This window comes from Empidonax traillii, unplaced genomic scaffold, assembly GCF_003031625.1.
Source record: "Empidonax traillii isolate 1590-97213 ecotype Southwest subspecies unplaced genomic scaffold, ASM303162v1 scaffold301:size691294, whole genome shotgun sequence".
In the NCBI taxonomy this organism is placed as follows: domain Eukaryota; kingdom Metazoa; phylum Chordata; class Aves; order Passeriformes; family Tyrannidae; genus Empidonax; species Empidonax traillii.
The window spans coordinates 423,112-447,734 of record NW_020955494.1 but is presented as its reverse complement, the minus strand read 5'-3'; the positions used below and the strand labels follow the sequence as shown (position 1 = coordinate 447,734).

At 45.0% G+C, this 24,623-nt stretch overlaps 1 protein-coding gene across 3 annotated transcripts in view; it reads left to right on the top strand.

Annotated features, from left to right (window-relative positions):
- GRK5 (G protein-coupled receptor kinase 5) overlaps positions 1 to 24,623 on the top strand; it is a 147,425-nt gene that overhangs the window by 105,150 nt on the left and 17,652 nt on the right. For 2 of the 3 annotated variants that reach the window (XR_003572010.1, XM_027890878.1), the window contains exons 4-9: positions 574 to 651; positions 17,581 to 17,681; positions 20,409 to 20,501; positions 22,575 to 22,638; positions 23,154 to 23,294; positions 24,375 to 24,565. Coding sequence is in view for 2 of the 3 variants with exons in the window: in XM_027890878.1 (XP_027746679.1) it covers positions 574 to 651; positions 17,581 to 17,681; positions 20,409 to 20,501; positions 22,575 to 22,638; positions 23,154 to 23,294; positions 24,375 to 24,565 (668 nt within the window). In the remaining variant the exon portion in view is untranslated. Of the gene's footprint in view, positions 1 to 573; positions 652 to 17,580; positions 17,682 to 20,404; positions 20,502 to 22,574; positions 22,639 to 23,153; positions 23,295 to 24,374; positions 24,566 to 24,623 lie in introns of all 3 variants that reach the window. The other variant, XM_027890879.1, reaches the window with a different exon arrangement.

Here is a 24,623-nt window from a genome sequence, read left to right as displayed (position 1 = left end):
TAGAATAGTCAGAATTTTAAATTGTTGGTAAACTTTGTATGTGAGATGCTCCCTTTTTAATGCACTAGGGAAGCCAAAGAGAATTCTGCTCACGGTGCCCATTCCTCTAAATGGATCTCTTGTTTACTCTTGATCCTGAGAAATCTGCCTGCTGGAGGGAATGGGTCAAGGATCACTGAAACTGCCCCTGCTTTGCACAAGTATTGTTGGACCATAATTTTACCTTCTGTGTCCACCTTCCTTTTGAGCAAAACCAAATGAAGTTGACTTCTCTTGTCACTGAATGCTTTCTGAAAGCTGGCTTGGCAAGGCTATAAAACATAAATGAATTAAATTGTGTTGGTCTTAATTAAGAGACATAGCCTCAGAAAATGCACCACTAGGATTTGGTGAAAATAAAGTGGCAGGTTTTTAATAAGACTGCATGTACAGGTTTTACTTCCACCAGAAAATGATATTTATCCTTTGGATTTTTCATACAGAGTGTTCTGTTAAGGCCACATCCAAAATGAAGTTATAATGGTGAAATATGAGTGCAAATATTGACTTTTATTTTTTATGTGTCTGTTCCAGGCAGAATATGAAATTGCTCCAGATGAAAAGCTGGGAGAGAAAGGAAAGGAAATCATGATGAAATACCTCACCCCAGAGGTAAGGGGCAGCCAAAGTGGCATTACTGAAGGAATGCTGCAAGGCACACCTTTGCTAAACAAGGTTGTTATAGGCTTTGTGAGCCAGACTCCTAAAATTTATGGTGGCAATCTCCAGTGAATAAACCTGCAAGTCTTATACAAATAGTCAGAGAGGGGAAAAAAAAAATGATAATGCAATCCAGAAATTGACTTCTAAGGATGAACTTGAGCTTACCAGGGGCTTAATTCATCTGTGGGCAAGCAGGGGGCTTCTCTGGTTTCTGGGTTCTGGGTGTGCGAGGCTCTGCTCTGTGGTGTGATGCAAAGGACCTCAGTGTCACCAACAGATGCCCCAGTTATTCCCTCCCCAGCTCAGGAGTGGTGGTGGCACTTCATGTGCTGCTGTGTGGAAAGGGCTGGCAAAACACGCTCTTTTGTAACGCTGCATTTCGGCACCAAAACTCCCGCTCCTCCCGCGGTAATGGTGTCCCCCAGGGTATCCAGGGACACGCAGGGCTGGCAGGAGGCAGCAGGGTTTGGGGTCGGGAGGTGATGCCCCCCACCCCTGTGCCCACTGCGGTGGTTGCGAGTGCTGCCCACCGGGGCTGTGGGGAGGACGGGAGCCCACGGGAGCAGCCATGTCCACAGGGTGGCACTCCAAACAGGGACACAGACCCGCCGCTGGAATCTGGGACGGGCTGCGCTGGGACGAGCCCTCTGTTTTGGGGCGGTCGCGATCGTTTCCTGACCGCGCTTCACCTTTGCAGCAAAAGCCGCTGCCAGTAAGCAGTAAACATCCAGCTTCAAACACCAGAGCAGCGCTAGGGTTTTTCCTAAGTTGCTTTGGTCAGAGTAATCAAAGCCTCACAATTGCTGCTTGGGCCGTTTTACGAGAGAGGTGCGTTTGACCTTCAGCAGAATGGATCGCGTTTTCGGCAGATGCCTTTCCAGAGAGTTTAACTGGTACAATATGTTTTGGAGGGGGCAGGGGCAGAGCAGACCACTCTTTTTTCCAGTCAGTCATTTTCCTACAATAAATTTCGGCGCATAACTTTCGGTTATCTCGGGCTGCATTCTGGGATCTGGTTTCGTTTACTGAGCCTGGCTGGCTTCGTGTGCAGCCCCCGAGCGCTGCCAGCACCAGTTCCTGCTGCCCATTCATTAGGGGCATGGAGTTCCACTGCTCTTTAAATCCACCCAAATGGCCTTTTGTTTTAAAATTTCTGTCCACAGAGGGACAAATACTGGGGGAAAATACTTGCCACTGCTCCAGTTCCCATCGGGAAAAATGGGGAAAGGCGTTTTGCTGATAGCAGAGCTAGTAAAGTGAGAGGATAGCACTGCTTCTCTTCAGCCAGTGATGGTGAGGGTTTCCAGGTGCCAGAGCCCTTCACTGCTGTCCCATGGCCCTCCTGCCATCCCTAGTGCAGCCAGAAGCACATGGAATAGTTCAGTGGATGTGCAGTGAAGACCAATCTGAGAACAGTGGCTTCTTCATCAGGAAAAAATGGTTACTGGATGGTGGATTGTGTTACAGGAAGGAAAAATACTGGGAATCTAGTATTTCTGAGCTGGAGTTTCCATTCTCTGCCGTGGCCTGTACTTCTTATTTGACCTGTACCTGGTTTTCCAGTATGTAAAACTGGAACAGCGTATTTACAGTCAGTCCTGGAACTTTTCTGGTACTTGCAAGTTGCCTTAACAACTTTGGGCAGAGGGAAACCAGATGAGCTCCAGGGGTGCCTTCCAACTTGCTCCTTCATGTGTAATCCAGAACTGCCTCCCTGGTGGTGGTGCTTTAATGTCTGCATTGGTCTTGCTGCACTTTTTCTCCTTAGTGAGAAACTTCTGCTTCTTCCCAGAGCAATGTGTAAGCCCTGTGCAGCACAAAATACTTCCTAGAGGCGAGGGTGACTGTGCTGTAACAACGGGTTGAATCCTAGATTTTCTACCAGGCTTCCCACACAACAAGTGCTTAAACAACCAGAGCAAGGCCTGGATTAATCTGATATTGCTTTAGGTACCTGACTAAGGTACTCAGGAGTGCAGATGGCCTACAGCCCTTTCTTGTCAAGAAAGATAAATAATTATCTCCAAAGGATGCATTTCAAGCCAGTAGCAGTCAGTGATTCCAAGCCAGGTTAGAAGCTTGCAGTCCAAAGGGATGAATCTGGACCCAGATACCCTAATGGAATATCATCCTGGCCAGCAAAGAAACCTTATTTTCATTAGGATCTGCATTTCTCCATTTAGTTATCAGTCTCTTGAAAGGCACAAATTGCCACTGATTCCAGATTCTTCTGCTTTCAGCTGAACGTTTCTTTTAAGTGGGTGTATGTCTGTGCTTCAAAGAACCTGATTGTCTTAATATAAAAATAGTGTGACATACAGCTTGACTGATAGAATAAAATTATAGGTTTAGTTCTTGGACAGATAATTCAGTCTTAGAATGTGAGGAGTATTTTTCTCAGAGTGCAGGATCAGAAGCAAAACGAAAACAAAAAGTAGACTTCGAGCTCTTTAATATTTATGAGCGATTTTTAGTTCTTTCTAAGGTTTCTAAATGTCAAACATATTTAACATACAATGTGTCAGTGTATCATCATTCCAAAGAGCATTCATTTGCATAGGGAACGTGAACTTTGTTTAATAAAACATAGCAGAAAGGAAAAGAAGGTCCTTTCCCGGGTGAAGAAGACATTAGTATATGTGATCTTCATGCTGAGGATAAATAAGCATTTTTATGGCTTCCTTAGCAGCTTCACTTGAGTGGTGAGCAGGAGAAGGAGAACCCACAGAGGAGCTGTCCTGTAGCTGGACACACCCTTGGAACATTCTCTGAAGGATTGTTCTTTCTCCGTGCACAGGAGTAGCCCAGTGGTTGCCACACCAGCAAGGTCAAGGTTTTTTGACTGGAATCTTGCTCCTTTAAGCAATTTGCTTTATGTTTTAACAATTGCCTTGGAAAAGGTACTTTAAGCTGCCTTCTTGACTTAATAAGCCCGTAAGGCAAAAGTCCAACCCACAGGAAGTCTAAAATTTCTGAGGTTGTGAAATATGATGGTAAAACTGCTAAAATGAATTGGTCACAAATATTTCTTCCCTGTTATTTTTTTTTTTTTCCTAATCTCAGCAGTTGAGTGGAAAAGGCTCAGGTTTAGGTTCCAGTTCTGTCTGTAAGTGACCTCAGTGCTCCACTGAAGAGTTGAGTTCAACTGAACCCAACCTGGCTTCATTACCTGGCTGCTTCTTGTGCTGGAAGAGCAAAGAGATATATTTAGCTTTGTACTGCTTTTAAATTATAGCTCTGCATCTCCATGCAGCATTTTTGCCTTCCTGCCTGACAGCTGCCATGCCTTACTCTACTAAATCACTAGCCCACTATTTGCTTTTTCACTGTAAATCACCTTGAGAGACTTTGAGAGACGCTATATAAAACTAAATTATTTGAAATGGCTCTTAAGACAGTCTCCATATGCCATTATAGTTTATATTTGGACTCAGCTGGGTACTAAAACTGTTACTGAACAGGATGTCTAATGTGTATTGTTATCCCCATTAAAATACTTCACAGAATATGAAGAACAGCAACAGCATTAGTCTTCTTATCTGAATTCCTGTCTGATCTCCTTTCCTCCAGGAAATGCACAGAATAAAGGCCATGTTTGCACTTTCTTTGCTGCAAGAGGTTAGCTGGACACAGCAATAACCTCCTTACTCCAGTCTAAGCCTGGCAATGGGTATTTTGATAAGCAAAAATACGTCTTTGTTTTACGAACAATTATAGGATAAGGAAGGGAGGGAAAGGTCCCCTGAAAGGGACACTGGCTGATCAGCAGGGCCTGACTTTCCACTGATCTATTGGCTAAAACATGCTCTTCACTCGAATTAGTTCTTTATGGAGAAGAAAACATCTATGTAACATGGGTGAGATGAAATTAAAATGACATCTGAGCCCTCCTGCTGGGCACAGCCACGCAGCCCAGTCAGGCTCCTGCTCACAGACACCCCCTCTCAGCTCTGGGCATCACCAGAGTGTTGGGTTTGCACACCACTGCTTTAATCTTGACAACGAGGATCTTTGCCTTTTGTTGCTTTCTCCTTGAGATTTCTTTCCCCCCTTCTTATTTTCACCACCAAAATAAATGCAAACTTCAGCAGTTGTGCTCCTGGGTGAGTCATCTCCGCTGATCACTAAATCCTTCCATCTCCCAGAAGGAAAGTTTCATGTATCACTTCTTAATGATTCTGGCTGAAACCTGGAAGGGCAGGTCATACCCTCGCAAGAATTGGATTCAAGTACTGAGACCTTTTCCTCTAACTGTTTAGTTTTGCTAAAAAGCCTTCCAGGGAACACGTTCTAATCAGTTTTTGGAACGGCCAAAACAAAAGCTGAATGTCACTCTGGGGGGGAAGCACTGAAAGATAGAAACATTAAGCTTCTGTAAAGCAATCTGCAGAGTTTAATACGAGACAGAAGCCTTGTGGTTTGAAAGGTGAGCCTTCAGGGACTGTTTTCTAAGTTGTTACCTTTCTCCTACAGATTCAGCTTATATCACTTATATCCAGAGAGTCATCTCTGTCCCCCTCTAAGCTTATTATCTTGCTGATAAAAGGCCAGTGCAATATCAGTTCTCTCTGGCTGCAGTGGATGGCCCCTAAAGACTTTGTCCAAGAGTCATCTCCACAGATAGTTTTCAAATTTTTTCTAAACCCTACGCATGTCATCAATGGCCCGGTTGAAGCAGGCAATGAATGAAGTGCCTGTCTGAACACAATGTGTTACGTGGGCTCAGGATGGGCTGGAATTATTTACTTGCTCGAAGCTTTATTCACTGTGTCCTTTGGGTTCCTATTAGGAGACTTTTCAGGATGCTAAATACTTAAGTAGAAACCCTGGCATCACTTGAGCCGAGGAGAATTTTGCCATTTAATTAATTACCCTGGGACTTCACCCCTTGCCTCGATGGATTTCTCGTCTCCCCTTTCTATTGACTTCACTACTCCACGAGCAGCATTTGAGGCAGGGATGATAGCATTACTTAGGCCTGTGCTTTGCAGCTCCCATAATCGATACATAATCCAGTCTCCAGAGAAATCAATGCATAATTTTGTTGTTGTTGCCGAGACAGCACGATCGATATCCCCACTGATCACTGTGTCTCAGTCCAGGAGAGTACCTTCTCACTGTGCTTTCTGAATAAGCTCATCTTTCCCAAGTTCAATTCTGGGAAAGCGTCTGAGCAGCAGGATGGTTACCTTGTTACTCGCATTAATGCTTTTTAGTCAGAATTAATTTTAATAAACATTTGTCTGTCGCTGGGGCTGGGCTGTAATACAGTGTGGCACAGGAATCTGAAAAATCACAGTGCTGCCTTGATTAGGAGTCCCTTTGCTGTGGTCTCAGGCAAAAAGGCATTTTCTCACGGTTTGCCCAAGTCCTGTTTCCTCATCCTTGACCCACTGTTTATAATACAAATGTGAGCTCACTAAACACTTACTGAGGGCTTCTGTGTCTGGCAGTGGTGCCAGACTGTGTGAGAGAGAGCCCATGCAAACAGCATGGAGCCTGCCCTGTCCCGAGGATGCTGCCCAGGTCCTTGGCAGTGCCACGTCCTGTCCTTTGGGCTTGCAGAGGGCTGTGTTTGCAATGCATTCGCTCAGCCTGCTTGGAAGTTTAGACTGGAGTCATTAACTCCCCTGGTTTTATGCTCAGCAGTGCTATTAGCTGAAGCTCTGCTTTTCCTTGTTGTTTTGGAGAGGTTACACTCTCCAGTTCACATGCTTCTTAACTGTTTGTCATTTGTGGTCAGGAAGAGCACTGGGATGCTTTGGTGGCTGGGCAGAAACCTTCTGGCTTCCCTGTGTTTGCTGGAACTACTCTGACTTGACCCTTTAGAAAATGGAAACTTGCTAATTGATGTCAACCACACAAGTAAACCTGGCTTGCATCTGTCTGCTGAGGCAGGGCAGGCCCCCCAGGCTGCTCCAGCTCCCCTCCCACACTGGCCAGGGCATCCAAAAGGACACTGCAAATGAGGAGCTGTCTGCTCAGGATTATCTGGGAACAGGAAGGATGGGCTGGTCTGCCCTTGGCTAATGAATATGGTCGTTATAGTTTCCTCCTCTCTGTTTCAGGGGTCATCTTCTCCCTGTCCCCTCTGCATCCCCCTCACAGCTCACCCTCAGTTCGTATGGATTGCCCAGTGGCCAGGGACGTTCATTCTGACAGCCTTTAAGGTCCACTCAGCTTCCCCAGGAACAGCCTCTTCTGCCTAAAACTGTTGCCCACGTGGTAAAAAAAAGGAATCAGCCTTTTCCAGCTGCCTGGAACACTGGCTTGCAGAAAATCCAGAAATGTGTAGGAGATGGCTTTTGTGTGTTTGCACAGGGTGACATTAAAACAGATCTCTGGTGAGTCCAGCCTCTCGTGCTCCCAGCACACGTATTGCAGCCTTGGAGGCATCTGGACTGGAGAGATGACATGATTCTTTCTGCCCACTGGCTCTGGGGAGCCCGGGGAGGCTCTGAGTGTCTCAGCTTTTGGATGAGAAGGTGTGAAGAGGTGAATTCCATGCTGCTGTAATGCAGGATACATTAAATTGCACTGCATGGCACATCCACCCAGGTTTCTGTGCGTGATTTCTCAGTGGTACAGGAGCCCTTTGACCTCCACAGCCCTTCCATCCCTACCTGTGACTTGCAGCACCTTTCCTGGTTGGTTCAGTTTCAGATTTTCTTAAGCTAAAAGCATAATGGGTCGGCAAACGTCTCCTGAGCTCGGGATTTGTTGTGCTGGACTCAGAAGCAGTAACAGGGAACCACATGCTTGATCCCAGCTGAGAGTGAAGAGGCACATGATGAGAAAGGAAGTAAAACATACCTTATCTCTCACCTGGTTCCCTTGTAACAGGAAATTAGAATTCTGGAAAAACGTGTGCAGACTTCAGCATCTGAGTAGTCTCACAACAGTGGGCCAGGCAAATTCAGATGAAATGCCCGAGGCTGGCACCTTTGACTGGGATGGTGCAACTAGAAGAATCACTAAGCTGATAATGTTAGAGTGTGCCATTTTAGCTTGGCACCACGAATCACAGGATTACCACAAGGAGTGCTTTAAATTTCACAGAAAACAAATGTACTTCCATTCATAAAAATGTCACTAGATAACTGTAAAAAATAAGATTTAAAAAACAAGTCTTTTGACTACAAATTCAGTCAGACATAATTAGCATATTTAAGTTACGGATATGTGGCACTTCCAAACTACTCGTGATTAATGTTTTTTTCCAGTACTGCCACAACATTTACAAAAGTCACTTTACCTGCATGCCAAGCCTCAACTTGTGTGCTAATTTATTATGTTTTGATCAAGTCAGACTCTGACCTGAGTCAAAAACCAAGCATATAGCAGTTTTATTGTCCTGGCACAGATGCTGTTTGTCCAACGAGCAAAACTGAGGAAGAGTGGGATATGCCACTGCAAACAGCGTGTCATCCCCTGCAATAAATGTCTTCCCTCTCAGTTCTTTGCAGATGGCTGTTGCCATATGACTGTTAATGGGTGGTGTGACCCAGGTGATTAGGGAATGCCCTGTTTCCAGCAGTGATTTTGTTTGCTCTCCTGGGTGTTTCCAGTCTTTCTGTGAGTGGGCCACTGGTTCCTGCCTGATGATTGTTTAGTCCGCTTCCTAATTCTTCTCAAGACCATCCTGGATTGTCTTTGGGATTTTCATTTCTTCATTCAAGTGTTTCCTGGGGATTTGGCCTGCTGATGGGAGAAGACAAAGGCAAATTCTATAGGATCCCCCCCAGCTGATGGCAGGACAGCCTGGATGAGGCTTCATGCAAAGCAAACAGCTCGTGGGCTCCAGTCCAAGGATCACTTGAAGGGCAGGGTTACTCATGTTTGCAGGCTTGTGTCTCAGAGGAGTGAATTCAAGCAGGGATCTGTTTGTTTTCCTGCAAGAGAGCCATTCAGTAACGTTGGGGTTGTAAATGAGTGATTATAGATTTAGGGATTTTTTTTTTTTTTTTTAATGGAACAAATGACATTTGGTTTACCAGAGGAAGCCAAGTTCTGACTATTGCAACATAAGGTTGCTTGCTAATGTTTGGGCTATCCATCAGTGCAGGAGAATGTTAAAAGGTGGAAGGATTCTGATAAGAGGCTGAGCACTGGATGCTCTCCAAACCTATTAAGCACACGTGATGAGAGGAAAAAAAAAAACTTTCTGGCAACAGAAGCTTTCAGAATGGTCCTGTCATCTTTGTTGCTACTAACAGTGAAAATACTGCTGTGTTCCCAAAAGGCTTTATCAGACATCTGGCTGCTTGTAGTAATGCAATACAGCCATGGCCCCTCTGGGTTGGTTAAAAAAGTGGTTATGTGACACTTCCAAGGGTTGTGAGCAGCCTAACTGTGGGGTAGATAGAAAATCCTGCTTCTCTTTTACTCCATTTCTTAAGCTGCCCCCCTCATCCTGCTGACAGCTACTGGTACAGGTTATTTCATCCATTTTCATCCCTTTCATCTGTGTGCAAAGTGCTTTTGAGGCAGAAAAAAAAAAGGCAACAAGTAAAACAAAGTTTCCCTTCCCCCTCTGTAAAGCCAGTTTATATAAAACCATTTCAGCTGGCTAGTTTATGAGCACCCCTCCACCAATAAACCTGTTGTCTACAGAAAGGAGGAAAAATGTGTTTCTTTGGCAAGGAAACCCTCCATAAGCAGGTTTCTAAAGAATTATTTAAAAAGCATGTGTGGGAAAGGACTAGGGTTCAAAGATACTGAAAAATATCCTGCCAAGCACTTCTTGTGAGGCCCAGTTTCTCACTAATTGGAGTCAAAAGCGTATCTTCTGTGCTGACCAGTTTAGGTTCTTAAAATAAGCTGTACCAAAAAACCCATGGCTGGTTGGGATTGTGGTGAGTGTTTCCATTTAATTGAAGAGTATAAAGTCTGCAGCTGATTCACTGGACTTGCAAAAGAAGATGATGATGAAGCAACTGAATTTTGTCTCGTGGGACAATTTGTTATTTCAAAATTATTTTCTATGGAGCTTTGAGTGTTTAGGCTCCTGTAGGAGCCAGGATGAATTTTCTCCTTCTTGATCTAAGCACTCTTTTCTCTTCTTTTTTTTTTGCTCCAAAATTCATGTTGTGGTTATACCCCCCCAAATTTCTCTGAATCAAGTAAGTTGAGATTCCAAGGAAACCACACTTTGGATTGAAGAGCTGTCTGTAGGAAACATGTTGACTCACACCGTTTGCGTGGCTGTTGCTTGTTTGCCACTATCAGGAACAGCAATGTGGTTTCCAGAAAGGAACAGCTACAAAAATGCCTACTGAGAAGAGGAAAAAGCAAGGTATGGGCAGATAGCAGGCCCTGGACTAAGAGCAGATCCATGAAAAATGGGGAGTCCAGGTCAGGTGAGTGGGCCTGAAGCTACAGCAGATCTTCTGCAGGAACTGAGGTGTTGAGCATGGCCTTCTGAGATGGATTAGTACAACCCCTCCAGGCAGGGGAACATGTTCAGCTCTTTGCTCAGGGTTCTGTTGTCTCCAGTCATTATGTTTTCCTGCATGTCAACGATGTGTTTTGATATTTCAGTAGAATATGAGGGAAAACAGATTTGTCATGACTCCAGATCAGCTTGCAGCTGCAAAACAAACCCCAGAGTTGTCAGGCACTGCTGATTCACTTCACTCATCTGCCAGCAAGGGATCCTGCCCTCGGTGCTGCAAATACCATTTGGTCAGAGAACAGGACCAGGTTCAGCATTTTCTTTGCCTTTGACCCACTCTGTAACCCTGGATGGGGGTTTCATGTCTTTGTCTTCTACTCCCGCTCTCGGGGCTGGTGAGATTGGTTTGCTTTGGAAGCTCTAGCTCTCATGACCTGTGTGTGTGTAGTGCCTGGCATTACAAGCCCCCATTCTTAGGTATCATGTCTACACACTGTCATAACAGATAAATTGCCTCTAATAACACAGCTGCCTTCCATGCTCCCCGTCCACCCCACTGCCAGTTCCTACATCTGTCATCTCAAAGCAGATATCCTGGAATTATGAAGCCTTTTGCTTTACTTGTTTGCCTCATACAGGCCCACATGACTGTGGTGGTGGAGGAAAAAAAAAAGAGGAAAAAGAGAATGCAGAAGTTGATGAGTTCAAGTGTTGCAGCTGCTCCTGATGCAGAATTGGCTGTTTACTACACACAGAGCTAAAACTGAACAGAGAAGATCAGACACAGGGCAAGGCAAAAGAATGTTCTGACATATTTGTGCACAACCCCAAAAAGCATCAGGAGACTGACTGCATGTGCTGGGATCCTTTCCCTCATCGGGGATTTCCCAAAATCTACAACCAAGACACTCTGTCTCCTCCTCCACTGCTCTCCTCTGCGTTTCTCAGTTGGACTCAGCGATCCTGAAGGTCTTTCCCAACCTGAAGGGTTCTTGGATTCTCACTGTCAGCCCCTTCAGGCTTCCCCTCTGTCAGTCCCCAGCTGCATGGTCAGAACTTCCCAGGCTGTAAATGACACTCAGTCTCAGCTGGCATTGGCCTGCCCTGCCCAAAGTGGGGAGGTGAGGTGGCATCAGGCACCCAGAGTGGCTCCAGGTGTGTCCCTGCAGTGGGGAAAGCAGAGCCCACGCTGTGCCCTGCACTGGTGTGTCCCCTGCTCTCGGGGCAGCACTGCAGACCCCAGTGGAGATACCACAGGCCAGTTCTTGGGGTGAATCTGCAGCCACAAGGAGCAGACAAGCTTTGGAGGTGCAAAGACGCAAAGTTTTGTGGCCTCTGTTTTGCCTTCCATTGTCTCTCCCCTTTGGAAATGTGCGTTATCTGAGCACATAAACTTGTCTCTCCCCGATTTTGTGCCTACCAGCATGACTTGCTTACATATACCCAGTCTCCCCTTTCCTGGTAACCGCTGCGATTACTGCCCTCCTTATGGCTGCTTATGAGGGTTTGCCTCAAAGGGCTGGGGACAGTCACCCCTGACAGTCACCCCACTGCTGCCTGGCCTGGTGGCTGCTCCCCCTGCCAGCTGAGCCTTCCTCCAGCACCTGGGGAGCGATGTGACCCTGCAAAAGCAACAGCAGGAATGGCACTGCATGTGCCAGACTTCCCATCCTTGGCACAAACCACTGCTCCCCAGAGCTGCTCTCGGGTCACGGCCGTGCGAGTGCAGATCAAACGCAGCAACGTCACAGCTGGGTAGAAGGCAGAACCTCCAGGTTTTTGTGTGTCACACAAAAGTTCATTCTAGCCTGCTTCTTTCATAGTTTTGGGGGCTCTACCAGTAGCAAATCAGTGTGGAGGTTTGTAGATAGATCGTATGCGGAGCGTTGCTGTCAGCATCCGGAAACACACGTGTCATTAAAGCAAATGCTTGGAACCAGAGACAGCTGGAGAAAAGCTATGCCTTGAACTTTTGTCCATTGACTGAAGCATTTTTAATTGTTCTAAGCTAGCTTGTTGTGGGATGTTTTCATAACCTGAGAGGTAACATATGCTGCACGCTATTTATGTTACGCAAGTGGCTTTTAAAATAACTCCTCGTGTTTCACTGTGGTGGCTGCATGCCTGAAACTTGCCAGGGAAGCAATTGTGTTTATGGCAAAAGTTTGCATGAGGTCTGTTCAGTCCAAAGAGTGTGGTGTCTTTCTGGTTCATATAGCTTTTGTGGTGATGAACAGTTGTGCTTTAAGATGCTGTGATGACTCACACCCACCAGCAAGAGTTGGTAGAAAATGAAAGCCTGTGTTTCTAGGTTTCTGTCCCTTGTTCACTAATTGCAAGCTACAATTGGACTGATTTGAGGAATGTGAGCGTCTCCAGCTTTCATTTATCTCAGTGAGACTTCTTTGATTTCATTTAGGGATGATGATCAGCCCTTCTGCAAAACACATCTCTCAACCTCCCGTTCACTGCTCTGTAAAATATTGTGAGATTGCCACCTAGCTCATAAAGACTTAATCAGGCAATGAAGCTTTAATATTTGCAGGTTCTTAGATGAAAGAATCTGTGTAAGGATAAAGAATTACCCCTGTTCTCTTCCTTGCAAAGTCAGTCTGACTGAACTCAAAGCTCTCCCTTTCTCTGATCAGAAGTTCAGGGTTCTGCAAGCTATTTCATTTATTGCTTTAGAAGGCAGTGATGATTGAGACAAGTGTCCTTGAAGCAGGACTGTTCATTTGCAGAGAAGATACTTATTGCCTTGCTCAGAGCTTCAGGTTTCCTTTGGTGAGCACTCAGCACACAAACTCCCTTCCTCAGCTGTTCTCAGGGCCATGCCATGTGCCTGTGTTTTATGGAGCCCAGTGTTTTGCAAAATCATTTATACAGAGGATTGGGAGAGTTCTCAAGAGCCTCTTGCACTGAACAGAGATCAAATACACTTAGATGATCAACAGATGTCTGAGTGCCCTTGGAGGTCTTTCAGACCTCTGAGAACAGATTCCACAGTATTCATATGCCTGTCCTTCTGCTTCCCTGGGTGAAAATCTTTTTTTAAAAGCCTTCATATCCAATTAAGTGGATTTCTTCACATCATTCCCCCAGTGTAGAGCAGAATATGCAGAATAATTGATCCCTGCCCTCTTTATTAAAACCATTTTTATATTAAAAGCCCTTTGTCATGTTTCACCCTTACTTTTCCAGACTAAACACATTTAATTCCTCAATGCTTTCCTTTGGGTTTTGTTTTTTTTTTTTTTTCCCTGAACATGTTTCTCAGCTCTCCAGGCCCCTGGTGCTCTTGCCAGCTCTCTGTAGTGTTCTCAAATGGTGGTGACCCCAGCTGGGGAAGTGTCTTCAGCTGGAACCTCAACACATCCCTCTCAGTTCCCTTTGTCATTGGGCACTTTTCCAGCAGCGTTGCACACAGGTACTGCTGAAACTTCACCTCGTTTGAGAAAGAATTTGATTTGCTGATAGATCAACGAAAGGTCGGGTGTCTCTAAGTTTTTGTGGATATGAACACAGCCAGCCTTGAACAAGTGTGTGACATCTCAGCTGTTTTCATGCCATTTCCTGAGAGGAACTCTTTAGTCTTTTAAATAAGGAAAACAAAGTAAATTTAAAAGTGGAGACTTGTCAGGGTTGTGCTGATGGCACTCAGAAGTAACTGAGCATCCTTTTCTTTTTTCTCAGACAACCACTAATGCAATTCCTAGTTACATTCTTTCCTTAAAAATTAAACAAGAGGCATCATAAAACTGAGATGTTGCTTTGCCAGCGAAATATTTATACCAAGGTTTTCAGGTTCTGGTCGTAACGGAGAAGATACAGGAGGCAGGAGATTTTGGTTAAAACCTGGTGAAAGTAGTGTGGGCTCCTGGACTCTTATTAAATTGTCTGGTCAAAGAAGATAATGTGATGAGAGAAATTTTTGCTGTAGGATCAATTTAAGCACTCTTTGTGCTGCCAGAGTCTGGTCATGAATCTGGTTTAGGTTCCATCAGCTTTACCCTGGTGTTACTTTGTGGAGTTGACTGGCATCATTTCTGATTTACATTACTGTAAACGAGTTCAAGAATCACTTTCTTTGCCTTCAGGAAACAGAATAGCCATTAGGGGAAATGTGGAACCGTGCTTGTTAAAACTCCCCAGCGTTTTGTTCTGAATGCAAGAAAATGTAACTGGTTCCTGCAGGTGTTTCTGAAGAGTTAGCAGAATATTCTTTGTCACAAGCTCAGATGTAATGGCCTTAATCACGGTGTACTGCTCTCCCAGCTGCCACAGGACATTTAATAAGTTGGAAAAGGTGTCTCTGTTCCCCTGTAAAAGCTGCATTTGCTTTTACAGCCATTGCCCACAATGCAGCAGGAGAAGGGTGTTAATAACTGTTTCACTGGGGCTGCAGAAATCTCCTGCACCTCTCCAGGGAAGAAGCAACTTTTTCATCTGTAAATGGCCAAAGTGTTACCTTTGGAAGCTTTCACTCTCGGAATCCAACTGCTTCCTTGCACTCATAACCTGTGCTGCCTAATTGTTCTCCAGGGGAGCAAAAGGAGGTTGGTGGGTTGGGATTGGGCTTGTAATTGTTTCTGGCTCTGTTTGAACATTTGAAGGCTGCAGGTATGCACAGCACTCACACAGGGAAAGCAGCAGCCAGGGCTGTTTGATGGGAGCTGGGGGAACTGTGAAGCCTCAAGGAAAATCTCAGGAAGGATCATACAAAGGCTCGCTAGAACTGTCCGCAGGGTTAGGAAGGGTTGGGGATGCTCCTCTCGTGTGAACACAATGAAGGGCTGCAGAATGACAAAAAATGTTCTGCTGGGCCTGCAGAGCCTTTGGAAATTACCAGCCTCTGGAAAAAAAAAAAAAAAAAAAATTTTCTTTCGGTGAATGAATCTCCCACAAACTTGGAGAGAGGAATCACAGTTTGTATCATTTTTAAACACTTCCCACATTGTCTTACCGTTTCTTTTGCTCATTCTTCCCCCTTTTTCCCTCTAAGAATTTAATTTCTCCGTTATGAATAAGAGTTAGCTGATGCTTATAATAATTTTTTTTTTACATGTGCTTTGATCTCAGACGAAATTTGATGGATTTAGTACTCTAGAAATGCATAATGGGCATGACCTTCAACATTAACCTCAAGGCAGCTTACCTTCCACTGGGAAATGAATTCCCAATGGGACTTGAAGTTGCCTGGCATGAGTAAGAACCAGGTCACTTGGTCTAAATGACTAATTATGCAGGGTAGTACTTAGCTTTTGGATTCCAGCTTTGACCTATAAATGTAGAACAAGTTCTAGGTTCAGCTGGTAGTTACAGGTTCTAGTATCAGTTTCACTGAAGTGCTGCTCCGTTCACAGCAGACAACATTCCTGATTCACAGCAGTGCAAACACTGTGGAGCTCAGAGGTGTTTCTGTACCCTGTAAATCAGAGGGATGTTCATCTTGAACTGGGTCTTGGACCAGTGGATTCACTCAGCCACATACCAACAAGCTTGGGGCTTCCCATGAACTTGTGTGTGCAAATGTTACCCACTGAGTACACAAACTATGCATTGAAGGTATTAATTCATCTATCTCTGGCCAAAATCAACTGAAATGCTGCTAATCATTAGGCTTTGGTTCATGTCTGAATATTGCTTTTAGAGGCTTTTTATTTAAATCTGTTTCCCTCCTTTTTCCTCCCCAGTAGATTCAATGCTTTAGGACTAGAAAACAGGATTTTGGATTTTTTTTTCCTTGTTTTTTCAAGGCTTCACTGTTGCCTCAACTTGCTCTCTTGAACTAAAGCTGGGACTTAGATTTCATCATAGGCATCTATAGCTAAGGATTTCTGTAAGTTTTCTGATTTACTGAGACTTGTTCTGCAGTTCTGATTTCCTGTCAACCTCAGTGGTCAACCCAGCTGAGAATTTCTGGCTGTGTCTCAGTCTCTTCCACTTTTAGATGGTAACTTGGGGGGCTTATCTGCCTCTCAAGAAACTATGAGACTTCTTAATTATTAGTAATCTACTCTGTGATTAGAAGTAGGTGCTCCCTGGGTATCTTTTGCTGAGGAAATGGAGGAATATATTGAGGAAATGAGGAAACATTTCAGTGAGGTCAAAGGTACCCCCAGCACGTTGAGCAGATTGCCTGTCGATGCTGAACAGTGAGACTGCATCACACAGCATGCACAGACAGTTCTCTAAACCACATTCCTATTTGAAAACATTCAAGTGGAACAAACTCACTTTTTCATGTCACAGCCAGGATCAAATTCACATTTCAGCAGCGGGAAGGAAAAGATAAAAGACTTAATTCAGCTTTCCCCATGCTGGGGATTTTCTGTGGCTCCACCTCTGCCCCTTCCTCTGTCCTTATTCCCAGTGTTTTTGAACTCTGCCTGCACTGCATTTCAGTGCTTGCCAAGACATCTCCAGCTAAGGGTGACTTAATGAGAACATCTGGCCAGGAATGAGTGATGATGCTCTGTGACCCACCCACTCAGCACATCTGGTGGTCATGGCCGGGGATGGGGGACCTTACAGAGTGCTGAGGCTTCTGCAAGGAAAGGGGATTTTGTCATCTGTGGCTGGATTTATTGTAAATACCCGAATTAAATTGTTTATATAAAGGGACTTTCATGTAAATGGGAGAAATGTCTATAAATAGGTGAGCGCACACACACACACAAATATACACTTTTTAATACAATTACAGTAGGCAGTCAATGAGTAAGAATGTGGACTGCCTAAAAACTGTCTTTTTAGATGATTAGTCCCAAACGTCTGTAACTGGTTAACCATCAAGGCATTCTGCAAGAGACCTCTCTTTGGTAAGGGCTTTTTGAAGGGGCTGAATGTACGTTCTCTCCAGAGGGAGGAGAGGATGAAAAGGGTTTATGTGCTTGGTTGGCAAAGTTCCTCTCTGAAATTGTTATTTTAAAGCTGCTGAATTAATTTCTTTTCCCTTTAAGGATGCACTAAGGTGCTCATCCAGACAATTTTGTGAACATCTTTATATCTATATATATATATCAATAAATACCAGTGCTCTGCTCTTGCTTTGCTTTGCTGGTTAAAAAAAAAAGGATGGATTTTTCAGGCAGCACAATGAAGTGAAAACACTGGGCAAATTCTCTTTTGTTTAATAGAATGGCCTGTACACAGTTCAGGCCAGCACATTTTTCATGGGATGCAAGGGAGCAGTTCAAAGAATTGGCAAGGAGTGTGTCCTGCATATTCATGAGGCTGGGCAAGGAGGTGAAGGTACAGGAGAAGGCAGAAAAGCAATGTGAGGATAGAGTGGAATGTGGAGCGAGTTGCCACGGTATCCTATTTTACTGCTGTTTGACGTAAAGCTCCTTTGCTTTTACACAACCGCTGGAATTGAATGGAAGCAGCTCAGGGCATAAATAATGAATGTGCCTTTTACACGCTGGGAGAGGAGAATCTGCACCTCATCACGGAGTTAACGTGCCCCTCTCTTCTCTCCCCAGTCTCCAGCCTATGTTCCCGAAGTCAGTCAAGATCTTATCCGGCAGACAGAGGAGAAACTCGAAAACAGCCCCTGCAAAGAGCTGTTCTCTCAGTGTACAAAGTAAGTATAACTCGATCCCCAGAGATGGCAGGGAGGAATGTGTCAGGTGGGGGGAGACACTGCAGTTCCAACCTGAGGCAGGTACCTTTGGCTTCTGCTCCTAACCCTGGAGGCATAGCTGACAAGCTAGTGAAGTCATTTCATCTGAACAAGATATAATGAATATTTCCATGCCATTATACACACTACACACAGGCACTTACTGTTTCAGGTATTTGACAGAGTGTTCTAGCCAAGCAAACCAGCCATGGGCTTCATGCTGTGTGAAAAGAGCTACAATGATAATGCATCCAAAGAAAACATCTCTGTTTCAAAGTGAATAAAAATTAAGTGGCTATACGGTCCGTTTAGACAGAGGAATGTGCAAACTCGCTCCACACGGCTTTTCCAGAAAATCTTCAGCTTTTTCTAATGCTTTCTGTCTGCCCTTGGCGCTCAAACCAACCAGCGTGCATTATTTCACCCCTTTGTCTGGGGAAAAGGCTTATCAGTTCCTGCAGCGGGGAGGCGATTTGGGCCATTATGCGCTAAAGCTCCAGGTATGCAATCTGCATTCGCGCCCGCTCGGGCCGGTAGATCATAAACCCAGCAGAAATATGAAAAGCAGGGCTCATCCCGCCCTGGCCCGTGCGGTTTCTGGCCGAGCGCGGTTTGTTTTCCCCGGGTGATGTAATGGGGATTTGTAACATTCGCTCCGCTGTCATTCATTGTTTTGACTCATTCCATTGACCTTTTCTGGTTTCAGTTATTCTTTGCGTTGGTAGGAGCCGCGGGTTATTTCTGGCCCTGCCCTGCAGCCCAGCCGGTGTCCCTGCCCCGCGTGGGGATGCTCCGCAGCTCGCACCGGCCGCGTGTGCCAGCCCCGGCGACAAAGGCAGGGCTGTGCTCCTCGCAAACCCCCCTGATGCCTCTTTCCAGCCCTCGAATCGGCTTGGGAGCTGACAGCTCCCTCTGAAACGCGCTCGGTCGTTGCCAAAGAGCGGGGCTCAAAAGCAAACATGTGCTGAAAGGCAGCTATTGTCCTTCTGAAATACGTGCAGCTTTTAATTGACTGAATGGAACGGGCGAGCGTTGGGCACCGCTTAGTGCCGGCCCGTATTCACCCACAGCCATTCCTTCATCTCCCAAACAGATAAACGAGCCAGGCTTGAGGCCTTGTTAATAAATAGGCTGGTCGTTTTCGCACGGCACTAAAAATGAGGTCGAAAGGAAGTTTTAAAAACTTGCTGTTGGTATTTACTGGGACTGAATAATGTTAATTTTGAAAGAGTTCACAGTCAGAGCAAAAAAGGGAGGAATACATACAAATATGAAGCCTGCTGTCCTGTACGAGCAGGGACAGGGATGCGTGTCATCCACATCTTCATAAATAAAAATCAGTCTGCAGGAAAAATGCGTGTGTAGCTCTAACTCCTGCTTTGACCTTTAATATTTTGACTGTCTGCTCCTGCCTCCACTTAAAACTGCACATTTGAGACTTACTTTTTATTTTATTTTGTAAGCTTGAATCCATTAGGGGAACTGTATGATCTGTGTCCAGTCAAAGCTAATGAGGACAAAAATTTAACTTTCTGAGTATGTGCAATGACCTGCCTGCTCCAAACTGGTGGTGCAAGAATTAAAAAAAAAAAAAAAAAAAAAAAAAAAAAAAAAAAAAAAAAAAGGAGCTGAGAAATTCCAAAAATAGTAGCTCAGGAACAGGGAGAAACTAAACTGGGGAGACACATTATTCATGGTGACTTATGTGCTCAGGTCTAGAACTGCCTCAGGGTAAGACATAAACTATCATTCCCAAAGTAGAGTAGTCCTTCAGAGAGGATTTCCTCCTTCCAGCAATATCTGGGAATGTGTCTGTATGCCCTTAGACATGGACACAAAAGTGTCTGTACAGACCAAGACAGAAATGCTCCTTTTTTCCTGGGCATTTTTCACCCCAAACCAACTTTTGTCCTGCCAGTGATGCCGGCAGAGATGGATGAGCAAGGCAAGGGCCACCAGCAGCAGGTGAAGAACTCCCTGTCAAACAATGCAACCCCCTTCATTTCAGGAAACTGGCTCAGCTCAGCCCCTCCTTTCTTAGTTCTGAACCCTTGGCCTCTCTTGTGGGATGCCTGATGGATTTTGCACCCACTGCATGAGCCCCAAAATGCTCTCCTTGATCCAGAAACAAATCCACATCCCTGCTGAGACCTCTCTTTCCTCCGTTTCCCTCTACAAAGCACATAGCTGTTAGGAAAACCCCTCTGACTTTAGTCACACGGACTACTTCTTCTGCATAGCAGGAATTGAAATTGATATTTTCCCTCAGACTGATGCCTCTGACAGAAATGGGCTTCAGTCAGAAATCCTCTATCCAGATGTAAACATCCCCCAAGGTTTAGGAGCTCAGTTCCTGAGGCAGTAGTGGTAATTTAGTAACAGATGTAAAGGCATTTGTTGACTCTGGAAAGGTCCATTGAAACCAATGGGAGTCGCCCTGTTAATTTTCAGCAAGCATAACCAGTGAATATTACTACTCAGCATGTATAAGGCCTCCTGTTATGAAATATATCAAGCATATCACTTTGTTCCCAGATTGAAACTGGGAGTGAAATAAAGTAAAAAATAAAGGGAAAGTAAAATAATCCTAGCAGACAAGAAGTCTGGATTTTCTCCTATTGTTTTGTTTCTCTTTTGCTCCAAGTTCAGGATTATAAAATGCTTATATATCCTTTTCATCTGAGATAGATCTGTCCTTGACCACCTCAGTGGGGAACCATTCCAAGAATACCTGAGCAGCATGTACTTCGACAGGTTTCTTCAGTGGAAGTGGTTGGAAAGGTAAGTGTCACAAGATTACTTTTTTTTTAAATGAAAATAAATAAATAACATGTTTATTTTTACTTTCCCTGCAAAATACGTAGAATATGCTCAAAATCTGATATGTTTGCTTGTAAAGCTCGAGTGTTTGGCCGTTTAATGGTGTTAGGCATGATTATTCAGCAACTTCAGTTGTCTCTCTGTTGAGCTGCTCTCTGAATGTGGTGACTTCTTCTCTGCACCAGTTGTCACTGGTGAGAAAAATACACCATATATGTTTGCTAGACATTTCTGAGCACGTTTAATAAGCAGGCAGCCTTAGTGGGTAACAATTTGCAAGAAAGGGGCTGCTGCCTTTTCCTTGTCAGGGAGGGCTGTAGCAGACGTTCACCCCTGGGCAACAGTGACCTTGAGTTGAGAAAGGACCCCGTTTCCACAAGTGGAATTAATTAGGGCAGATGAGTTAGGGCCAGAGCCACGAGCGGTGTGTGTCAGCGTGAGGCCTGGGAGATCAGCTCCTCTCCCTGGAAAGCTGCAAAGCTGCAGCACAGGAGGGGTGGGCAGAGGGGAGAACCATTCTGTGCCAAGAAATGCCCCACGTGCCATCCTCACACAGTCCAGCCTTTACCCTGCCATTTCAATTAAAACAACCCATCAGATGATTCATCTCTGGCCAGGCTATTTCCTCTCTGTTTTTGCGTCAGGGATAAGGAATTTTCTGACATGCTTTGAGGATTTTTTTAATTTTTTTTTCCCATTCCCCCAACAAATATGACAAGCCATTGGATATGCCTGGCTGAAGAAGCTGGGAGAGCTGCTTTTAGGGTTAGCAATGAGATGTTAGCAGCACGGGGTGATCACCAGCTCCTTCTGACAGCCTGCTGGCTCCAAGGGAGCAGTCACACAGTCCATTTACTCCAGGGACATTGCTGAACACGTAGTTATCACTGCTAATTGTTGCTTTTAACCCCAACAGCATTTGCAGCAGCCTGGCAGAAGCCTGAAAATAGCATCTTTTCCTCTTCTAGCTTTGACCTTCTCCGTGTTTTTCTTCTTCCACTTCGAAAAACAATAATGGACATTAATGAAATGATTCACTTTAACATTTATTCCTCATTGTCATCAACCTCATCATCCCTGTGGTGGGAACAGCCACGTTACTGTGCTCCCTCTGCAGGCTGGCCACCCGCCAGAGGGGAACAATGACGGGAGGAACATCCATTTCCACTGCTAAGACAGTTGTAAAACTTTGGAGATGGAGTGGTGGATACAAATTGGATCTTTATGCATTTAGAATTCTTCTCTGTCACGTTAGAAAACTTCTGCAGCAGCAAAGTAGAAGTTAGATGTGGATGGATCTGGAGCCATTCTGGTGGAGCAGGTTTTGTGGGAAGCCTGTGAGATTGCAGAGAGATCATGTCTGGTGTTTGCTGGGGGGCACTCTGCCCTCAGAGACAGAATTATTTAACCCTTACCTTGGTTTTTGCTCCCTCCTTGCCCATGGCACTCCCCCAGGAGGCGGGTAGGCCAGCGAACAGGTCATAAATCCACCTCTCCTGTTCCCAGGATTGTTTCTTCCCTTGATTCACATCAGTTTCATGTTTTGTTCAAGACACCAGAAATATCTTGTAGTGAATTGAATTCTGGATCTCTTTTTCTCGTCTTGCCCCCCAAGCAAAGTGATGTGTTACACCATCCTATATATCATGGGAATTAATATCTTATTGGAAGCTTTCAGGCCTCCTCTTTGCTTAACAAAAGCCAAAGCTACCTAATGGAGATTCAGAACCCTCCTTGGTCTTAAGATGCTAGCAGAAATTATCCTGATGACTCACTAATGTGTTGTATTTTATTACAGCTTAATATGTTGGAATTGAAAAGTTCAAGCCATACATAGTATTGAAGTAATGCAATTACATAATTATATATTATATTATATAATATGATTACCCTGAAATAATGTGATTATGTAATATTTATCTATTTTGCTTTTCAGAAGTATGCTCTGAAATAAATAAATCACAGAGAGTGCATTAAATGTAGCGTGCCATTTATTTATTTATTTATTTATTTATTTATTTCCTTTTCTTCCAGGCAACCAGTAACGAAAAACACGTTTCGGCAGTACAGGGTACTGGGGAAGGGCGGCTTTGGGGAGGTGAGTAATTCTGAAACTTTCTGTTAAAGAGTGTTTCTTACTTTTTTTAGCGCTGCAGGTACAGGAGCCTGATGCGAGGCTGATTCTCATTAATCGCTGGCAATTGTACTTAACCCCTCATGGCACCGCAATGTCAAAAGAACGGTTCTGAGGGTTATTTTGTGTTTGGATGCTGCGTTCACAGCGGAATTAGGGTCACACCCTTATTTGTGTGTTACTGGAGGTCGCTGGAGAGGCAGGGGAGGTGCAGGCGGGCTGATCACAATCCGCGCAGACAAAAGGGAGGTGGGATGGGAAGCGGGCGGAGGAAAGTGGAATAATTAAGCCGGTATTACACAGCAGGTTTGGAAACAGTAGTCGGTTCCCCAGCTTCCCCCCGCCCAAGCCTCATTCGCCGAGCCTCGGTCTCTCGCCTTAAAAGGACTAAATCAGAGGAGAGGTTGCGAGGAGCGAAGCGCAGCCCAGACACAGCGCTTGCTTCGAATTACCCGGCAATTGTTCTCCCTAATTGGCAGGTCTGCGCGTGCCAAGTGCGGGCCACGGGGAAGATGTACGCCTGCAAGAGGTTAGAGAAGAAGAGGATAAAGAAGAGGAAAGGCGAATCCATGGCGCTGAACGAGAAGCAGATCTTAGAAAAAGTCAATAGTCAGTTTGTAGTGAGTATCGAACTCCGCTCCCTGCTCACCTGCTGGGCACTGCTGGTGTTAAATGCCTCCTCCATCTCCCGCTGCTCGACAGGTGCCCTTTGCTTTGCCCCCCAGTCCTGCTCCCTGCACCTTTCCCGAGTCTCCTTTCGGTCTCTGGTGCGTGAGAAATGCACCCGCCAAGGGGCCTGTGCCTGCCATGGGAACGTGATGCGTTCTGCAGCCTCCACTTGCATCACAGCTGCATCAGCCTGAGCTATTTTTATCCAGCGTGATTACCTGAATTCCCAGGGTCTGGGAGAGAGCAGCTTGGAAGAGACTAAAGCAGGTTCAACCTGAATAGATCAGAAGAGATTGGCTTGTAGAAGCGTCTCAGCAGTGAAGTGGAGCTGGTCTGCCTGATGTAGGGCTTTCCTGAGTCACACCAGCTCTTGTGACTCTTTTAAAACTTCCCCTAGTTAAAAAAAAAAATAAAAAAAAAAAAAAAAGGTGTAATCTCAGCATCTGTTCTTTATACTTATTTCAGGAAACACTGTGTATACAACAGAGGCAAGGTGTTTACTCATCTCTGGCAGAAGCCAAGATGATGGCACGTGTTTAAAAGTGGTTGTTTTTGGCTTCTCTGCTTTTTCCTGGGGCACTCACAAGAGCCTCGAAGGAATAGCACTGACCTTCAGGTCTCAGTGATGGTCCATTGGATCCTCCAGGACTGGTCTATTTGGGCCTTCCAGGGAACCTACTGAGACGGAAAACAGGGCAGCAGGAGGTGTAGTTTCCCTTGATTACGAAGATTTCTCTTACATCGAAAAAATATGCCTGGAATTGGTATGTTTGTCCAGCCCGTGAAGCTATCTGAACCTTGAGAGTTTCTGGTGATAAATAGGCTGGATTGAACAAATTCATCTGCAAAATCCCAACACCTGGTTTTTCTGTGCTTTTAAACTGTGTGTTTGCCGTTGTAATAAGGCCAGTACCAAATTCAGTCTGTGTATTTTTTAACTTCTCTAGAAAAAAATTCTTGAATGAAAAGCCAACCCCTCCTGCTCAGCAGCTGACTGAACTGTCACAACTGTGCCACAACTGTTTTTCTAGGTCAATTTAGCCTATGCCTACGAAACAAAGGACGCCCTGTGCTTGGTTCTGACCATAATGAACGGAGGGGACCTGAAGTTTCATATCTACAACATGGGCAACCCGGGCTTTGAGGAGGAGAGAGCTTTGTTTTACGCAGCAGAGATCCTTTGTGGCTTGGAAGACCTGCACAGAGAAAATACCGTGTACAGGTAAGCGCTCTCTGGAGCCTTAGGAAGTCTTTTCTGGGTAGGAAGGTATTGCCTGCGT